The sequence below is a fragment of the Strix aluco genome, chromosome 12 (assembly GCF_031877795.1).
Source record: "Strix aluco isolate bStrAlu1 chromosome 12, bStrAlu1.hap1, whole genome shotgun sequence".
NCBI classification, from domain to species: Eukaryota; Metazoa; Chordata; class Aves; order Strigiformes; family Strigidae; genus Strix; species Strix aluco.
Window position 1 is genome coordinate 8,629,526 of NC_133942.1, and position 19,563 is coordinate 8,649,088.

General features: G+C 43.2%; 1 protein-coding gene across 2 annotated transcripts in view; it reads left to right on the forward strand.

Annotated features, from left to right (window-relative positions):
• Positions 1–1,330: 1,330 nt before the first annotated feature.
• Positions 1,331–19,563, forward strand: part of RORA (RAR related orphan receptor A) — a 383,361-nt gene continuing 365,128 nt past the window's right edge. For both annotated transcript variants that reach the window (XM_074836864.1, XM_074836867.1), the window contains exon 1: positions 1,331–1,561. In XM_074836864.1, the coding sequence (XP_074692965.1) occupies positions 1,390–1,561 (172 nt within the window). In that variant the 5' untranslated portion in view covers positions 1,331–1,389. The remainder of the gene's footprint in view (positions 1,562–19,563) is intronic.

Sequence of the window (19,563 nt, forward strand, 5' to 3'; positions counted from 1 at the left end):
TTTGTGAGAGAGCAGTGCAGTACTGGTGATTAGACTGCAGAATGTGGATTGGTCCAGGGTTTGCCTACAAGTTTCATCAGGTACCAGCACCAGCAGCGTTGAAAGCCGTAGCAGCAGTCCTGGTCGGCAGAAGGTGGCATATCAGCTGCTCACACATGATCCAGAACCATTTGGAAAAAGCTTGTACTGCTTTCAGTACAAATACCATGATTTAGTCTACTCAGGCCATGCTCCCAGTCAGAACAGTCAAAGCAGACAGCTTTAGCACCTTCTGTGCAGGAGGCAGTAGGGCGGCATGTAACATGGCCTCTGTTATACAACAGGGATGTGTTCTTGAGCACACTGCTTGTGGCAGCTGTTACTTTATTTTAAAATTGGGTAATGGACAAGTTGACCGTTACTGAGACTATGAGCTGCACAAGAGTGCTTGCAGAGTCAGACTAGATCTGGAGGTTTTCTGGCACCTTGCTAGTCACCTTTTGTCCTGTGTCAAAGCTTACTTAACTGAAAGAGAGGTATTGTCTGAAATGTTGCCTTCTCCGGCTGCACGGCTGCTGAAGGTGTGGGTCTGGAGACACTTAATACAGCTGGCATCTTCTGAGCAGCTTCGGCTGAAACAGCCATGGGGGGAAGACAGCCCGGTGTAGCTCTTCCCGCTGGGGCTGGGGGCTCCTTGCGAGCCTGCGGCTGGGAGCCCCTTACAAGCCCGGGGCTGGGGCTGGGGGTGGGAGCTCTCGCGGGCCCGGTGCTGGGGCTAGAGATGGGAGCTCCTTGCGAGCCCGGTGCTGGGGCTAGGGGTGGGAGCTCCTTGCGAGCCCGGTGCTGGGACTCGGGATGGGAGCTCCTTGCGAGCCTGGGGCTGAGGCTGGGGGTGGGCGCTCTCGTGGGCCCGGTGCTAGGGCTGGCAGCTCTCGCGGGCCCGGTGACCTTGTTGGACGGGCCCCACGGGCGCGTCGAGCCGTGGGGTCCCAGCCCAGACGGAGGTCGGGCGGGCTGCCCGCCCGCCCTGGGCAACGGCAGCACCTTCTCTTGCCCCGGCCCCGCTCGGGGGCTGCGGGGGCTGCGCGGGCCGCCGCTCCCGCCCCCCCTCCCGCTCCCGCCCGCCGCCTCCGCGGCCGCCCGCCCGGCGCGGCCCGGCCCGGCCCGGCGCGTTTCCTGGCGGCGGCGGCCGGGGCCGCGGCGGCGGTGCGGGGCGCGGGGGGTGCGGGGGCGGGGGGGTGTGCAGCTCTCGCTAGCGCTGCCTGTGGCCACAGCCAGGCAAGCTCACATCCCATCTGGATCACGCTCGCGCTCTCCCTTCTGCTTCCCTACCATAGAGTCGCGCTGGAAACAGAAGATAGAGGGAGTGTAGGAGCTCGCCATCTCCAAGCGATCTACATTGGGAAAAACATGGAGTCCGCTCCGGCAGCCCCCGATCCAGCAGCCAGTGAGCCGGGCAGCAGCGTCTCCGAGGCGGCCGCCGGCGCCAGGGACACCCCGGTGAACCTGGAGCCCGCCCGGAAAAGCGATGCGCCGGCTCCCGTCCGCAGGCAGAGCTACTCCAGCAGCAGCAGCAGCAGAGGTAGGGAGACTTGGGGAAGGGGGAGGGGGCCGGGGGAGTGGGATCGGGGGGTGGGTGGGAATAGGAAGAGGGGGGTAAGAGAGAAGGGGGAAATGCAGCAATTTAATCCCCTGGTTTCTTGCTCGTGCTTGCTGAAGCCGCGCACGCAAACAAGCCACGCTGGTACCCCCTGCAAAACCTTGCAAACTTTTATAGCTTCTTTTAATTGCTGCAGGAGGAGGGACAAATGCAATGAAAATACTGAGCGGTGTTTGGTGCTTTCCTATCTCTCTCGTTTATTGCCTCTGGTATCCGGATGGGGACTGTGCCCCTGAAATTACATAATTTTATAAATATATAAAGCAACAGCAGGAGTATTGGGATTCAAGGGAACAAACTTTTAAAGCTGCAGTGTCCTTCCTCCCCCCCTTTTTTCTCCCCCTCGTCTGTCTCCTTTTGACAGTTTCTCAACTGGTGTGCTGTGGCTTGTTGTGAATGGGGGATCTGTGATTAAACAGGAGATGTGCGGTTTGCGGGTGACTTATTCACTCTCTTGCGCGCTGTTTTCCCTTAATTCATTTAAGTGCATCTCAAAAATGATCTCGAGGAGCGGATGGTCTCGTAGCTGCTGTTGTTTCTTGAAGGTGCGCAACTTCGCAGAGGGTCTCTCTGCTCCCGTGGGTTCTGCTCCGCTCCCCCCCGGCCCCCCAATGAAACGCCGCAAACAAACAAACGAGCCCCCCTTGCCTGTCGCCAACTGCCGAGCCCGCTCCTGCCCCCGACTGCGCCTTTTAGTCGTGCGGGTCAGCTCTGAAGGTGCTGAGGGCGGCCGAAGTTTGGCGTCAGCTCGGCAGTGCCCGAGCCACCCCGGCGGCGGGAGGGCTGCGCGCTGCCTGCCGGGCGCCGCGGAGCGGTGCGGAGCGGTGCGCAGCGGGCAGGGCGCGCTCGCCCCGGCTCCCGCCGCGGGCATGGTGAGGGGCGCCGGCTTCAAACGCCGCCGGAGTTTGCCGAGACGTGCGAGAGGGAGGAGGCTGCCGCTTTAATTACTTGTAAATAATTTATGAAGCGTTGCTCCTACAGGAGGGGGAGCGCGCTAGAGAGGCTTCGCTCGGTAAAATCACTCGGTGATGGGTAAAAATTAATTAAATAACGCTATGTAATAATACACACGGCTGTTGAAAGAAATGACGGGCGGAGAAAAGTACGTGCCCGGCGGGAGCGGCAGCCCCCTCGGCGACCGCCGCCGGGCTGGGGCGGCGGTACCCGGCCGCCGGCCGCGGGGAGCCCGTCTCGCCTCGGACGGAGGGATTTTTGGTTGTAGGTTGGAATATGGCTGATCATGTGTTGGCTTGTGTTTTACAGTATTTTTCCCCTTTTGGCCACACCCCCCCCTTCCCAGGCAGCTTCCCACTCAGGGAATCCGCGTACAGTAAAAGCCATCGAGATGACACACGCCGAAACATTTAATTAGAGGCGATTTGCGAGCAGGGAGCGCGCAGTTCGGCGGATGCCGAGGCGAGGCGGAGCGGGCTCGGCCGGAGGAGGCCGGGTGGCCACGGGCGGGTGTGCAGGGAGCATTTGGCTGCGCGGGGTATATTTAGAGCTTGCGAGAGTGGATTTGGAATGCAAGCGCCTTATGTAACGAGGTTAATCAGAAACACTGGAGAAAATTTCCTTAATTTGTTGGGGAGTTTTCTGGATGTTTGCGGAGCGGCCGTAGTTCGCGGGTGTTACACAACGCCCCCCCCCCTTCCCCCCGGCTCTCCCGGCCGAGGGCTCCGGCGGCGCGGGCAGATGGTGCTGCCGGGGAGCGGGGCCGGCGGGCTCGGGGAGGGGGGAACTTTGGGATCCCATAAATTATGTAACGCTCGGCTGCCGTTGCTCTATGGATGCGAAAAGGAAGGGGGGCGGGCGGGGGGGGGGGGGGGGGGCTGGGGAGCCCGCGCGGCTCTGGTGGGGAGGGTGTTTTCTTCACGGTCCCGAATTGTTTAGGCTTTGGTACTGCTAACCTGCTGACCCACATGTCCCTCCTCCCCCGGGATTACATACGGAAGGGGGAGGGGGTCAGGGCCTCGCAGGCCCACGCAGGCCCACGCGGGCACAGGCTGACACTCGCACAGGCTCACCCTCGCCGCACGCAAGCAGGCACGGGGTTATGTAACAGTCGGAATGAAAAAACGAAGGTCAGTGATGGAGGCATCCGTCTGCAGCACAATAGCCAGCGCCGGGTGCTGTGGCTTTGCGGGCTTGAAAGTGAAATAAAGCTCACGGCAGTAACTGGCGTGTGGTTTTGAAGGGCTTGGGAAGGGAGAGGGGAGAAGGAAAAAGAGAGTGGCAGGGATGTGAAAAAAAGAAATGTTTGGGTTTTTTCGAATGATGTAATGGAGTTGGCAGAAAATACAAGTCTACTCCTAGAGTGCAAACACTAAGAGAATCGGAGCTGGCATTCTGTGCTAATGTTGCATAAATTAGCGTATTGGAAATGAATTGACCAACACACTACACACCAGCTGATTATGCCTTTCTAATAGGTAAAACCTGAAGATACAGAGCCATGCAGGAAAACATGACAGTATTAACATTTTGGCCTCCTTGAAATCAGGACTTGATGGATTAGGAGTTAGGTGTCCCTATAGACTTGTAGATTTTTTTAAATTTTTTTAAAACTATTGAAATAGAATTTGATTTCTTGCTTTCTTTTTCACATGGTCCTTTATTTCTTATGGCAACAGTGTGACCTTAATGTGTGACCAGCATAGGTGAAATTATTTTTAGAACAGCTACCTTAGAAGCTCATATGTTCAGCTCTGTATTGGGTTCAAGAATTTACCTGTTTGGGTCATGATTCTGCAGTGTCTTGTAAACTGGCAGATCTGGGCTCGTGCAATCTGTGTGGAGGAGTGATAGAGACATATAGCTACTTAGATATACATACACATGCACAGACCTTTTTAACTGTAAAAATCCTTATTTTTTGACTTAGCAAGCCTTTTAAAACGCTGGAAATATTTGTTTCGTATCCTTTATTTTCATAGCTGCACCTGCTGCAAAGCTGCTTTGATACTTCAGAGTTCATAATAACCAGTTTACTAGGGAATGAAGAAAACAAAATTGAAGAAGGGACTGTTGATGAAGAAGTGGGGAAAGTTTACTGTGGAATAAATTCTTAAGTGAAGCTTTAGCTATTATAATGCTAGCATTGCAAAATACCCTATCCCTTGATATACAAACATATTTGGAGCACCAGATCCTTACATAACTTGATTTTTTATTTTTCTAAGGTTATGCTGTTTGTGTTGCTGTGTAGAACGCTTAACTGAAAATATAAATCCATGAGTTATGAAAAGCACTTTTCAAATGGAGAATTGTTACCTGATTTATTTAGTATACAGGAGCATGCATGCATGCCTGACTGTTTTGGAAAATTACCTGCAGTCTGATATCAAAACCAATCATTAGAAAATTGACACCATACATGGAAAAAGCAGGAAATGGATAAAAGCCTGGTTTCTCCCCAAAAGGATATTTTTACTGCTGACGCTAATTGTTAAGATTTTTCTAAGAGCAGTCACTGTCCAGCAGGTTGAATTTCAGTCCGTGTGTGTTCTGCAACAAGGCTTTGTGGTTTGCCATGGTTAGTAAAAGGAATGCTTCACTCACCAGCTCTGGCCCTGGACTGTGACTGTTAAGTGCCATTCATTTCACTTTGCAGGCTTTGACATCCATGGAGTTCTCCCCATGCTGCAGTATAAGGCTTAATGCATTACTAGTCCCCTTAGAAATAGTTGTAATTGAACAAACTATATTTTAATAGAGAACTATTGTCTCATTAAAAATGAAAAGTATATAAAGAGCTTTTTAATCTGATAAAAAATGCTCGTTTTTTTTGGAACCGAGCTCTAGGTCTCGGTGGTAAGTCAATCAAGAGAGAACATCTTGCCGAAAAAAATGTAAAGGCAGCTCTTTTACATCATTGGAAGATGCTCTGTATAAATATTTTTATGATGCTTCATATTTAATAATAGAAATCTGCAGCTACGTAGGTATTTGTTCTTGTTTTCTCACTGTTGAGGTACTTGAGAGTATTTGCTATTTTCCAGAAGCCTTTGGAATTTATTATCATGTCATCTATTCAGCCTGATCTTTTCTCTACTGATAGATTGGGGGGGTTGCTTTTTGTGTTTTGTTTTAATTTGGTTGGTGCTCACTCCACAAGTAGATATGTGACATCATTAATAGTGACATCAGTAGGTTTGTGTTCTTTTCTTTAAAAAATCCTTTATTGCTAGATTTTCTCCATTTCTGGATGTAGGCTATTCCATGGAGCATAGTCACGTACAAAATTTTGTGTGTTGTTTTCAGGAGGACTCTTTGAATTTTTAAAATTTGCATGTTTTCTGTAGATTTTTGGGTTGCCTTTGTCATCATTGAGGGCTATTCTGTATGCACCACTGATTTAGTCCTATTTTGGTAAATGATATGTGCTATGAATCCTTTAAAGGACAACATTGTTTTAAATGTTTGTAGCATAGGAGCAATAATAGCAGCAGTATGTTGTTCTCTTAGGAACAATGCAGTTCTCTTATTTCAATAAACCGTAACCTATTCTCTTATTTTATTTGCTTGAGAAACATCTCAGGAGCTTATAAACCAGTATGTAAATACTGTTATCATTCAACCAAATGCTGTAATTTTACTAAATAAAGAACATGTTTTGTAATGGAGATTAACGGGCTGTGTGACAATTTCAGTTTTGGGTATAGCACTGCATTTGAATGGAAAGGGCAATTTCAGCTTTGGGAGGTTGTCTGATTTTTTTATTTTTTATTTTTTTCTCTTCTAGTATTTGTTTTCTAAGCAACAAAAATGTGTGCTGGGGAAAATCTGGAATGACTGAATTGATCTCAGTGGATTTAATCTGAGAGCTGTCCCAGTGAAAATGAGAGGGGAAAAAACCCAACCTAGTTTTAAATTACTGTGATATCTGTATCACCCTTGAAATTAATTCACGAACGGGTGATCCATTCTCTGCTGAAATATTTTTAAGACCGTGTTTTCAGTGACAAGCAGTTGCAGAAACAGGTGTTAAAAAAAAACCCAAACCATTAAAATTGGGGGTATATCTAAATGCACTGGCAAGTCTGGGTGCTGTGTAGCTTAAGGACTGTTTACAGACTCCGTGCTTCCTTGCTTCTGAACATGAAGCAAAGGAGCTGTAGTCGGAGGCAGCAGTAGCTGGTATCATGCATGCACTTGTGGAAGGCAGGGGAAGGGAAAGGGGAATGTCGGGACCAGGTAGTTTACAGGAAGCTGTCAAAACAGAACAATACGCTTGACTTAAGGCCTTCCATTTCTGTACTGGGAGGCGATTGTCACCTCCTCAGCTGTCTGTTCATCCTAGACCTTTTAGCTATAGGCACCTGTACTATCAAAGACTTCCTGTCATCTCAGTTCCTTGGGGCAGGATGTTGTGGGGGAAAGCACTGGCTGCTTCTCAAGTGGAGCTGAATTTTTTGCTCTGTCACAGTAGACTTACACCTGGACCTGAGCTCACTAGGAAGATTCTGTAGTTTTCTGAACTTTTGTGGCTTTAGTAGAAGAGGAAGTTCCTACAGGTAAGTCGGAGAAACTTTTGGATGGGTGGAAGCTTCCACACTTCATATGCAGATTTCTGCTGTCTTGTTTTCTCTTCCTCAGTCTTTTTTCAGGTATCTTGTGTTTCATCTATTGGTGAGACAGTCTTTATAGCCCTGATAATCAGTTCTGGAAATGTATTTTACAGAACTGTTAGTTTTAAGATTATATATACCCACAGCTGGCAGACAATTCATGTCTCCTTACCTGAACAGATTCTTACAGATATGTAGAGGAGGACCCTGCAGAGCAGGGTCTAAATCCTCTACCGTCACTAGATCCATGTTACACAAATCGTGTCGTGAACGGATGGAACTTCATTTTAAGGGTTGTTAGCTTTTTTGGCCGCAGTGTTCTGATAGGAGGCTTTTCTACAGCTTTGCTGTTCTGATGATTAGAAATCCTCTTCTCACTTTTAACTAACCGCATTCACGATCAGTTAGTTCGCTTTCTTCTTTAAATATTGGTTATAAAATCTCCTTGGACTAAAAATGAAGAAGAGGCTGATATTGTATTTTGTGATAGCTGAACTAACATACTGAGCTCTGTTCTCTGACTCACAGTTTAGCACTTAAGCATATCTGTTGTAGATGGACTGTGCTGATAGAAACACGAGAATAGCTTGGGTTGTATGTCACGAGGAGTTAAATTGTCTAATTTCTTGAATGTAAGGGTTGTGAATTATTCTTCATACTCTTATCTGAAGTCTCATCTAGGTATGTTTCATTCTCGGTAACAACTGAGCTCTTCAGAGACTGAATGTATTAGGGTGTGTACTTCTATGAAGAAATTGTGGGGCTTATTTTACAGCAGTTTAATCTTATAGTTTAGCCTCATTGCACTGTTCATTTGGAAGGATCCCCAGGTGTTTTAAACACTATCGGGAACCATTTTGCTTATTACTGAAATCCAGCCACTTCTTGTGTGGAATCTGACAGCTGTTTAATGGTGCTCAGCCATGCTAAGCAGATCAGAACAGAAAGTGAAGAATACCATACCTGATTGAAACACTCAGAGGGATTTTAGGTACAGATAATATAATTATCTGCATTGGAATTGGGTCAAACAGCTCTATTCCTGTAGAAAATTACTAGATATTTTCAGTGGCAGTGTATGGTCAAGAAATTGGTTTGAAATACCTTCCAGAAAATGATACCCCCAGCAGTGAGATAATCGAAGATCCTGCTGCTTACCCTATTGTGATCACCAGTTGCGGTATGATCAATGTTTTCTTCAGGTATTTCTAGATGTATTAATTGTTTGGTCCCATGCTGGTATGTGAAATCTTACAAACCAGGGGGGATAACCGGGATGTTGCAGGTCTTGCTTTGAAAAGCAGATTCTTGTACAGTTCTGTTCTTTAAATAGTGAGTTGCATTGTTGTATGTGAAATGTGCTCACATTAACAGCGATTTAAAAAATGCTTTTAGGGGATCTGTTGACACTAAGCTAGTAGAGGATGGGGGAGGTGGGTGTCATAGTGTTTTCTTTTGAGGGTATTGGGGAGTATGGGGAAAACATGTAGCTATTTTCCAGTTGTCTTCAATTTTACTTCCCATATAATCTAGCAAAACAGAATACAAACAGAAGATCTGTAAAGGATGTCAGGGAACAAAAGTGAAAATGCACGATCAACTGAATGTATATAAATGTTCCAGTAATCATGACCAACTGCAGAGTCTTTCATTTGTAATTTAATCTAATAATTTCCATGCACTTCTAAAGGAACACACTATGAAGCTGGCAACTTCTGAGAAATTGCTGTGCTGTTACAAACAGCATTTGAGCTGGCATTATAACAGCATGATAGATAGTGAGATGGAGAACAAAGTTAGCAGTTGAAACTGAGCTGAGAGAAATTGCTAGCAGAATGTGAGAAAGCAGAGTTGGATTATGATAACCTCCCTTGTAGAATCAAATTAAACCTTTTTAAAGGTTTTATTGATTTTTAGTTTGTAGTTGTACCATGTATTTACCTCACATGGGTACATGAGATTAATGAGGCAGGTGTAGCGATCACGGAGTGAAAAACTGTGGTGCTGCTGTTCTTTTTAAATGTTTCATTTTGTACAGACTGTGGGATATTTACAGCATTAATTGACAATATGTCTGTGTGCTTTAGTTCTGCAACTGTTCAAATGGATTGAAAGTGTTTAATATACAGAAATGGTGGAAATGAAAACTCCTGAACTCCTAGAAGGAGGTTGAACAGAGCACCCCCCCACCTTTTTTTATTACTCGCATAAAAATCCTTATAAAGGGCATGCCCGTCCAAAGAGGTGGTTTGTGTGGAGAATGATGAATATATGCCCAAGAAGGCTGCAGCTGCCTGAAAATATGGCTGAAAGAATACAAAATTTTTAAAAAATCAAAAAACAGAGGTAGACCATTTGGCATAAGTGCTATCAAGTATGCATCCAATAGCATTGCCAACTCCTCACATATGAAAGAGGAATTTTTTTCCATAGTTATGTAGAAGTGTATGCCATACACTTCTGAAATACATATATATGCAAAACTGTAGACACCACGGGGAAGACTTAAATTATGTATTAGTAGAGCTTGACTTGACTGTTTTGGCACTGAAACAAGGTCTGTTAGATAAAGTCAAGGATACCAAGGCCAAGGCTTGTGAAATACAAATTACAGGTTTTATTTTCTTCCTGTCATGGAAGTGTGAGAATACTTTAAAGTAGGATTTCCCCTCATAGTTTGTCTTCAAAGGTAGAAGTGGGAAAAAATGCCTTTTTATGAACTGATAGATGACTTTGCCAAAGTCTATACCAAATGTAAATCAGTCAGAGGGCTGTGCTGCATTACATCTGTTAACTAAGGGCAGAAAGGTAAGGTTTAAACTATTCCTGTGAAAGAAGTCTTGAAATTTGATAAGACAGGCTAAAATACAGCTTTTGTTAATACTTTACTTGAAGTCAAAAACTGTCAGCATAAAGCATCTTCTAAATCCTGTGTATATTAAAAAATAAAATAAAATGAAACCAATCTCAAAGGAAACTAGGGCATATCAAAAACCTCTTCTCTTTCTGCATCATACTTCATTTGTGTAATCTTCAAGAGAAGTCTTGTTAGTTATTTGTGTTGTCATTATAGAAGTTAGGAAGGGTCCTTTGCTGCCTGGGTTGTTACAGAGAGGCCTTTTAAAACTTCTAATGAAATATACTCTGAACTACTAACATCTGATGTTGAGTCATAGAGTTTCTGAGATAATACATATAAAAGTAAGTCTGTTAGCAAAAACACAAAAGCAACTCTTTCTGGGGTTAGTGTTTGGAGGAATAATGGATGAAGAAATATGTAGTGGTGTTGTACTTTCAGTCTCTAAGCATTTTTGCCCGTCTGTTAACGGCCAGCCAGTCTTTACACTTTGAGAGTCTTTAAAAAACAGACCGGTAAGTCATTTCTACAGATTTCATTACCGTTCAACACTCTCAACATTTGTAATGGTATATTATTTTCTACTAAAATCAGGTGTATTTTTAAAAACTGAAGTAATCTGATTTTCATGAACATGAATCTGCAAGAGATCAGATTAAGGTCAGTCATATGTTAGCAGCATGAAAGCTACCCTTGGCTATTAGAAAAGTTCTGCTCTACTGGCAGAAGACATGATCCTGTGACAGTTTATATGTGTGTTTAATACTAAGCGTCGTGAATGATTCTTTTGATGTAAGTGATACTACTTCACTGTACAGAGCTAGGGGTGTATGTGTAATAAAGATCAAGGGAGGACTGCTAGTAATCAAGATCTGCACTGTGAAATTGTTTAAGAAAAATATGAAATTCTAATACCAATGAAATGACTTTGAAAAAAAAGATGAATTAACTGTTGTTTTCAGGGTAGGTAGGGCTGGGTGAGTAGTTGTAATTACTTTGGCAGATATATTGTTACCCTGCTATAATTTTGCTTGCAGGATCGTACTGTGGCTCCATTGCTGGAGAAGAGTTTAGATCCTTACTTAAGAACAGCTGTTACGAGATGAGCAAGAATTTCCTTGTGTACAGAACCTGAGTTGCACTTGTCTGTCGGTGTATATGGAGTGTGTTTGCTAAGATTACTAAAAGTTTTATTTTGTAATTGCTGAAATCCTAGCTCTATTCTTATAACAATCAAAAAGTCTTTAAAGTCTTTTCTGTTTCCTGTCTTTTCTGATGGAGAGGAGAAGGGAGGGAAAGGGGAATAAATTGTAGGGACTTACCTGCAGAAAATCTAGAAAGCTGACTGTTGAGGTGACCCGGCTTACTGGTGTTTATCTCTCTAGATTTTGGCTAGTTGTCGGAATCTGTTTATGCTATCTTGGCTGCTTCTAATAGAGTTTGTCCATAACTGAATCATCTTCTCCTTTTTGTTTTCTGGGTAAATTACACTATACCACTTTACCTCTACTTAGAGATTCATGGGTCTAGTTCATGAGAAGTTGCAGTTGTTAATTTTTTTGACCATAATACCCCACTGAAATTACTATGCCAGGTCAGCAGTGTCCCAGAGATGCTGTAGTGTGACTAGTAGTGTAATATCCAAGACTATGCAAAAGAACAAGGAAAGTTGTTTTTTTTTTTTTTTTTTTTTTGATAGGGAAGCAAAATCCTTCTAAAATTCTAGCTAGTCATTAACTTTCCAGAGCAGTGCTTGCATCTCTTAGAAACAGGCTCAAGGCTTTCTGTCACTAAAATCTTTGGTTTCAGTTCTCCGGAGAACGCTCCCCCATACAACATTCACCTTAAAGGGGATGAGGACAAAAGATTCTAGATGAAGCCAGGATCAACAGAGCAGCTAGATTTATGGATAGCCATGAGCTTCCATTTAGAAGGCTGTATTTAGTCCCAGTGCTGGGCTTCTCTGTTCTAGCCATGTGCTGAAATGGCTGACTGGCGTTCCCAAGTCCACCTTCCTGTTGTTTTCAGCCCAGTTTAGAGGCTGTAGAAATGGCGTGTCACAGATCTCTGCAATTGGCAAATCTCCTCTGAATTTCTTCCACGTATCCTTTCTTTTCTTTTTCACAGCAGAGGTTCAAAGCAGAATGTCTTTAGGGATTTGAGAGCAAATGATCACAAGTGGCGAGGTGGGGACTCATGCCAATATACTGAAAATATTTTGTTGCATTGCTTTTCTCTGTACACAGCAGAACGCACACTGGAAGCAAACTCGGCTCTGGAAAGGCAGCAATAGAAAATGTAAAAACAAACCCAGAAAGGAAGTAAATGAAGCCAAAGGGGGAGCAGGGTAGTTTTGGGTAATGAACAGTAAAAGAAAGATGTGGCACTTAAGGAAGAAGTGTAATGAAAGGGCACAAAGGAAAGATGACTGATTTGGAGAACGGCCTGAAAAAAACACCACGTTTAGAAAAGGACTGGAGTAGTGGGGGAAACTACGGTGTCTACTGAGGGGAGGGGAATTCAGTGCCTTATTGATTCTGGACAATTCATATGTTAATATTCTGTGATCTTGTCTTTACCATGGAATGTATTAAAATATTTATTTTAATGTAATAAAATATATTTTAGTGTATGGTGGGGTCTCAAACAGTTGCCTCTCACAGATTTGCTTCAGCACCCTATTGTTTCCAGTGAACTCTGACTAAATGCTTTTACCATAGATGTTGTGCTAATGTGTTATATGAATTATTTGTGTTATCTCAGTGCTGTGAAATTAGAAGCCCTTTCCCACAGTGTGTTAAGCAGATTAAAAGGAAAGCCTGTTTCTATGGTCCAGGAACAGTGCAAATATTTTTTTTTTTTTTTAAAAAAAGGGAAAGAAAAAAAAAGTTGTGGTCTAACCAGTGGAGTGCTGTGAGGAGGCTTTATGAAGCAAATGCATTTTGTAACATAAATAGTGAGATGCTTCCAAGCTTCCCTTGAAAATTGTTTTCCTTGGTGCCTTAAATAAGGGGAAGAGTTTGGGATTGGTAGTTTCTACTAAAATACCTTTTGTTGTCTTTTGAAATTAACTTCCTAGGCAGGTATGCAGTTTCTTCTTCAAAACCTTGTCAGTGACTAAAGGGCTACATTTACTTTCTGGTAGACAGTCCTGGGGCAGATTTTGGGCTGTTTTAAAAATTGCTGAGCATCATATTAGAGGCTACGATGAGCTATTTTTTATTTGTAAGAGAAATTGCTTTAAAAAGAAGTCAAGTGATGGCTTTGCAGAGGTACACATGAAATTCAGGATCCATGTTACTCTGTCTCTTGAATTTCTGTCTTGTGTATCAGTCCCTCCTCCCTTATGGATCGACTATATTTTAGTTACAGCAATATTTTATTTCTACCAACTTACTCTAATCTTATTGTCATAATGTTCCAAGACACTTTATATGATAACTGCTCTTCTACCTGTGTGGTATTTGTCATGTAAAAAGTCTAAAGCTATAATGACATTATTGCAGACACAGCACATGCTTAAGGTAAAAAGAATATCTCACTGTGTTTGAGCAATAGCTTAGTTAAGACATCACATATTATTGTAATATGTATTTGGGAGGGGACAGAGTAATGGTATGTTGTCAGAATGAGTGTTGTACTTTTTCTGGACTCTGTTCCTATTTCTGTAGCTTTCTCATTAATTTCTCTTATTTCCCTACATGGAAATAAGAAACTAGGTTGTGTATTACTACAGCAGTAATGATACCCCTTGGGGCCTCTTCGGATCATGATCACAGAATGGTTTGGGTTGGAAGGGACCTTAAAGATCATCTAGTTCCAGCCCCCCTGCCATGGGCAGGGACACCTTCCACTAGCCCAGGTTGCTCACAGCCCCGGCCAACCTGGCCTTGAACACTGCCAGGGAAACCTGTGCCAGTGTCTCACCACCCTCACAGTAAAGAATTTCTTCCTTAGATCTAATCTAAATCTACCCTCTTTCAGTTTAAAACCATTACCGCTTGTCCTATCACTACATGCCTTTGTAAAAAGTGCCTCCTCAGCTTTCTTGCAGGCCTTCTTTAAGTACTGGAGGGCTGCTAGAAGGTCTCCCCGGAGCCTTCTCTTCTCCAGGCTGAACAACCCCAACCGTCTCAGTCTGTCCCCATAAGGAAGATTGTCCAGCACCCTGATCATCTCCGTGGCCTCCTCTGGACCCACTCGAGCAGGCCCGTGTCCTTCTGATGCTGGGGGTCCCACAGCTGGACCCAGCACTGCAGGGGGGGTCTCACAAGAGCAGAGTAGAGAGGGAGAATCCCCTCCCTGTACCTGCTGGCCACACTGCTCTTGATGCAGCCCAGGATGCAGGTGGCTTTCTGGGTTGCGAGCGCACACTGCTGGGTCATAGTCAGTTTTCCATCCAGTGATACCCCCAAGTTCTTTCTCCACAGGACTGCTCTCAATCTACTCCTCACCCAGCCTGTATTTGTGCTTGGGATTGCCCCGACCGATGGGCAGGACCTTGCACTTGGCCTTGTTGAACTTCGGGAGGTTTGCACGGTCCCACCTCTCCAGCCTGTCCAGGTCCCTCTGGATGGCACATGCCTTCCCTTCAGTGTGTGACCCCACCACACAGCTTGGTGTAATTGGTGAACTTGCTGAGGGTACCTCGATCCCACTGTCCACGTCACCACAAAGATTTTAAACAGCGCTGGTCCCCACACCAACCCCTGAGGACGCCACTTGTCACTGCTCTCCACTTGGACATCGAGCCGTTGACCACAACTCTTTGAGTGCGACCATCCAGCCAATTCCTTATCCACCGAGTGGTGCATCCTTCAAATCCATGTCTCTCCAGTTTAGAGTCAAGGATGTCATGTGGGACAGTGTCAAATGCTTTGCACAAGTCCAGGTAGATGACATCAGATCAGGGTTGAGAAGTCATGAAAATGCTTATGGACTACACTGTATGGAGGTTTAGGCTGAGATGCATTGAGTTTAAAATCATGAGGACAGAAAAAGGCAGGAAATGCAAGAGAGTTGATCCCTTATTTCCCTGTCTGTGGAGTAAGTTAGCAGCACCAGGCCACTGAAGTGCCATAGAAGGTACTTGAAGGTTTGACTTCAGGCATTTACTTTGTACAGAAGGAAGGGGTAGGCAGAAGTCTGGCATTTTTCTCTCTGTCAGTGTCAGAGAAGGAGGCAGCAGCTGTGCCTAAATGGTTTTCCTTCTTATTCTCCAGCACCTGCTCTAGGTGTCCTTTTGTAAGACCAGCTCTATGCAACTACGTGTCTCTGGGATACCTGTGTGTTTTGCTGGCACAGGAAATGAAAAATTCACACTCTGTCACTGATACTGCAGTCTAAACTACTGGTGTGGATGCAGCTATGCCAGCAGAAGGGAGCATTTATCAGTTTATCATGTGTTTGAAGGAAAAGTGTAGCAATGCCAGCATTTTTTTTTTTTTCTTAAAAATTGTCTTCTGTCAAGCTATAGCTTGTCATGCTGGAGGTAGTGAGGGCTGGGGAGGAGGGCAACTTTTTTTGCCATAGCTGTGTTAGCAGAGGCTCTGCTGTATAGGCGGTGCTTAACAATCTTCTGGAGACTGTAGAGATCTCTCTCAGGCTAGCCCTTATGAAGTGGCAATTATACCACTACTGGTCAGTGGACTTACATGGTTTAGTTTATATGAAAGACTTCAGATCCCCCTGCAAACTGTACACTACAGTTCTGTGGTGTTCTACAAAAAGATTTTGCAGTATGTTATGTATTAAAACTTCATAAGAAATAGATAAACGGTGGTGGTGGCAGGGAAGCAGTATTCCTTCCTTTGGTATAAATTCTTACTTGTGAGCATTTTTTCAGTGTCTCTTGACCAGACCAGCACAGAGAAATTTGATTTTAGTCTCTCTCATGTAGTGTCTGATTATTGCAACCACATTTAAGTGTAAATGTAAGCAGTTGAAGTTTTTGTGTAATGCTGACATTTCTATGTGATATTTCTCCAGAAAAGTAAATATTTCTACATTACTTTTTTTCAATGTAATGTTTTTTCTGTTAACACATTGTTTTTGATTTGCATTTCTTTTTCATATTTTTCCAGTGTGTTTTTTTTTTAAGCAGAGGCCTGTAACTGCTGGACATTACTGAGAAAAACTCTATAAACCAAGAACATATAGGGAATAATTAAGTTATCTTAAAATGAAGGCATTTGAAATTTTTAATACCTTTAAATTTAAAACATACTTTAGATTCAAATCATATCATGAAGCTGTTCTGCATGACTTCCACCAGCCCCTCCTTTTAGAGGTTACACTTTTATTTGTAATTTGTTTTCAAGTGTGCAATTAATAGTAATATGGCAATCATTCAGTTTCACAGAACCAGGTAGGCTTCTAGCACTGTGAAGAGGTTTCTAATACAACGTAAAAACACATTATTCAAGCCACTGCCCTAACAAGTAGCCTCTTCACATTTTCCTTAAGGACAATTTGGAAGAAAAAATCAATTCCTTCCAGTGGCACAGATGTGGTTATAAATTTGTTTTCTATTGCTGGTGAAATTTGCTCATGAATATTCCAAATGGGAAGGTGTCTGTTCCTTCAAATTTGGTTAAAACTTCACATGGTGAAACTAGAAGGATGTAGTGCGGATGTGATGTGCTTTTTTTGAGTATCACATTTGTTCATCTGGATACAGGTATCTACAGAGTTACTGTGGTCAGGAGTGGGACAGAGTTCTGAAACATTCACACTGTATAAATTTTTACACTGCAAGAAGTTAATTCAGTTCATTGTCTCAGGTGAGAGTTCTTACTGTGGCCATTGAGTTATCAAAGGGGAAAAGTCTTCCAGGAGAGTGTTAACAGCAACAAACACAAATTCTGTTTGAATTCCTTGATAGCAGTTCTTCGTATGGTTTAGTCTACCTGATCAAATCTGTCCTTAGAAACTGAAAGGAATGACTGGACTTTAGAACTCCCTTTCTCTAGAACTACCTTGTCCTTTGGGCACAGGGAAAACCACCTATTTCTCTTCCACACCCGCCTCGTTAAGTTCAGACATAGTATGTGTGAGGTGACTGCAGTCATGGTGTGACTGTGCCTGACATATTATAGCCAGGAGCAGGTATTAGCAAGAGTGAGTATCTCATGGCTTCGCAGCGCTAGGGGACGAAAGGGCGTTGGGAGGGCTCTGGTTTGATGGCCACATCAAACGCTACTGCAGGTTCTGAGCTTTAAATGCAAGTGTTCGCTCAACATAAGTTGATGATATCAACCATCAAAGACTGTTTAATGTGAACTGGAGTTTCAGATCTGGGATGTAAAAAGAATTGAAATACAGTACGTTATGTAACTTTAGGTTGCTAATATGCAGTTGTATTACAGAAAAGGATTAAGGGCAAGTTTTATCCAAAGGCACTTTCAGGAACTGGAGATATCCAAAATATTGTTAGTTATCCTTTCAGCTTTTTATTAACAGTATCTTGCTGAGGCAGGTAATTGTTAAAATTGGTAAGGAAGGCTGGTTGATAGTTAAAAGTCCGAAGTTGCATTAAAGTGAACTTTCCAGCAAAGGGGAGATAGGTCACTGCCATTGGTTTTAGCCAGAGAAACAAGCCTGTTACCTGCTTTTTGGTTCATATGTTCAGGGAGCACTGGAGGAACCTGTGTGTGACAAACTTCAGAGTAAAAAGGAGTTTGATTACAACCAGTATTCTGACAAAAGAAGTAACTAGTAAATTTCAGAAACATGGTAGCACAGGGAAGAGAGAACCAAAGAAGAAATGATACAGATCTTCTCTTGTGTTGGGAAAATGTGGCAAATATGTTGTTAGCAGTACATTTGGAATCGTGTATTCTGGGTGCAACAACATCTGTACACGTTTGGAGAGAAGGGAGAAAATAGCCTCTACCAAAAGAAGAGGGGAATATTTGCTTGCAGCAATTGATGCAGATGGATTCTCTGTCAGAGACCTAATGCTGAGATTCTTCTTGGAGAACCAAGCTAGAAGTCTTCCCTCAGAGTATAAGAGAACTGGTAAAAATATTAAAACAAAACCATACAGGTTTCTGCTGCCTCCTTCCTGGTTCTGAACTTCATCTTAGATAAATTCAGAATAGTAGCAATGCCAGCTGTCTGCCTTGAGAGGACAGGAGGTTTGTGTACCCTTCAGAAGTTGGAGAAGAGATGGAATCTCAACCATCAGTAGGCTATGGACTATTCTCATATTGAAACCCAAAGCAGCAATTAACATAACTGAATATTGCACTGTGCATGGTGCACCACAGATTTCAAACAGATCAAATTCAGCAGAGGGTTTGAATTAGAGATTTTCTTCCAAAAATCTGCCCAAATAACAACAAAAAAAATTAATCTTAGTATGAAGACCTCACATTGAAGCATCACTCAAATGCTGTTAATAATGTAGTGACTCCATTAATTCCCATCACTGCTATGTCAGTTGATTTTCAGCTACTTGATTCATCATGATTTTGTCAGTTACATTGAAGACCCTTTTTAAATTCAGCTATTAAAAAACAGTTTAGGTTTCTGTTGACTCCCTAATTTTTGCATCTTTCCTGAGATCACTAATGTCCTGAATTAAAATTCCCATTTTAGAGTAGAAATATCTCTTGAAATTCTATTTCCTTACCTCTTCAATATATACATGTTATCCTTTTGAAGTAGATTGTACTGCTTCCCAAGAGACTAGGGAAGCTTCTGCTCTTCTTTCTGTTTGAATCTTGCTAATGCAAGTGTTACCAAGATACAATGTGTTAAATCTGCAGTGAAACAACATTGTTTTCTTTCATTCTTTTCTGTATGGTGGAAGGAAGCAGAAGAGGTTTTACTCTTAGCATTTATGACACCCAAGTGGGCATGGGAGTCACTTTTCTAACACAAGCATTATTTCTAAAAATACTCTTATATTTATTCAAACTGCCAGCTTGCTTAAGCTTTCATTTCTGAGCTAAGTAGGTTTCTAAAGAGCTCTCTTTCCAACATGAAGATGGTGGGAGCTGCTGGATGTTAAAACTTAAGTGAAATATTTATATTCCTAGAGGAAAGGTGCATCTTCAGAAAAAAATGAACATCTGCTTAATTGGTAGTGACACATATCCTGTATTTGCTTTCAGTGAACAGTTGTGAAAATTCATCTCCCCTTACGGGTCTGTGCAATTTTTGAAACTATGACCCCTTTGAATATAAGCTTTTTTATAAATGGGATCAGTCGGATTTTCTAAATTTGAGATTGAGTGCCAGTTAGGAAGATAGAGGTACCAAGCTAGAATGATGGTGTAATTAACCAGCCAGTAAAACATCCTGAATGTGAAGGTTTCATTCAAAGCATTTAACATGAAGCTTTATCAAGCAATTCTAAAATAGTAAAGGAAGGTTTTAGATAACAGCAAATGCAGGGGATGTGGTGTCCCATTAGCAGCGATATCTCCCAGGCTGATTTTTTTTAATTGACAAAATTATAACAAATGATGAACTGCTGAGATCAACATGTT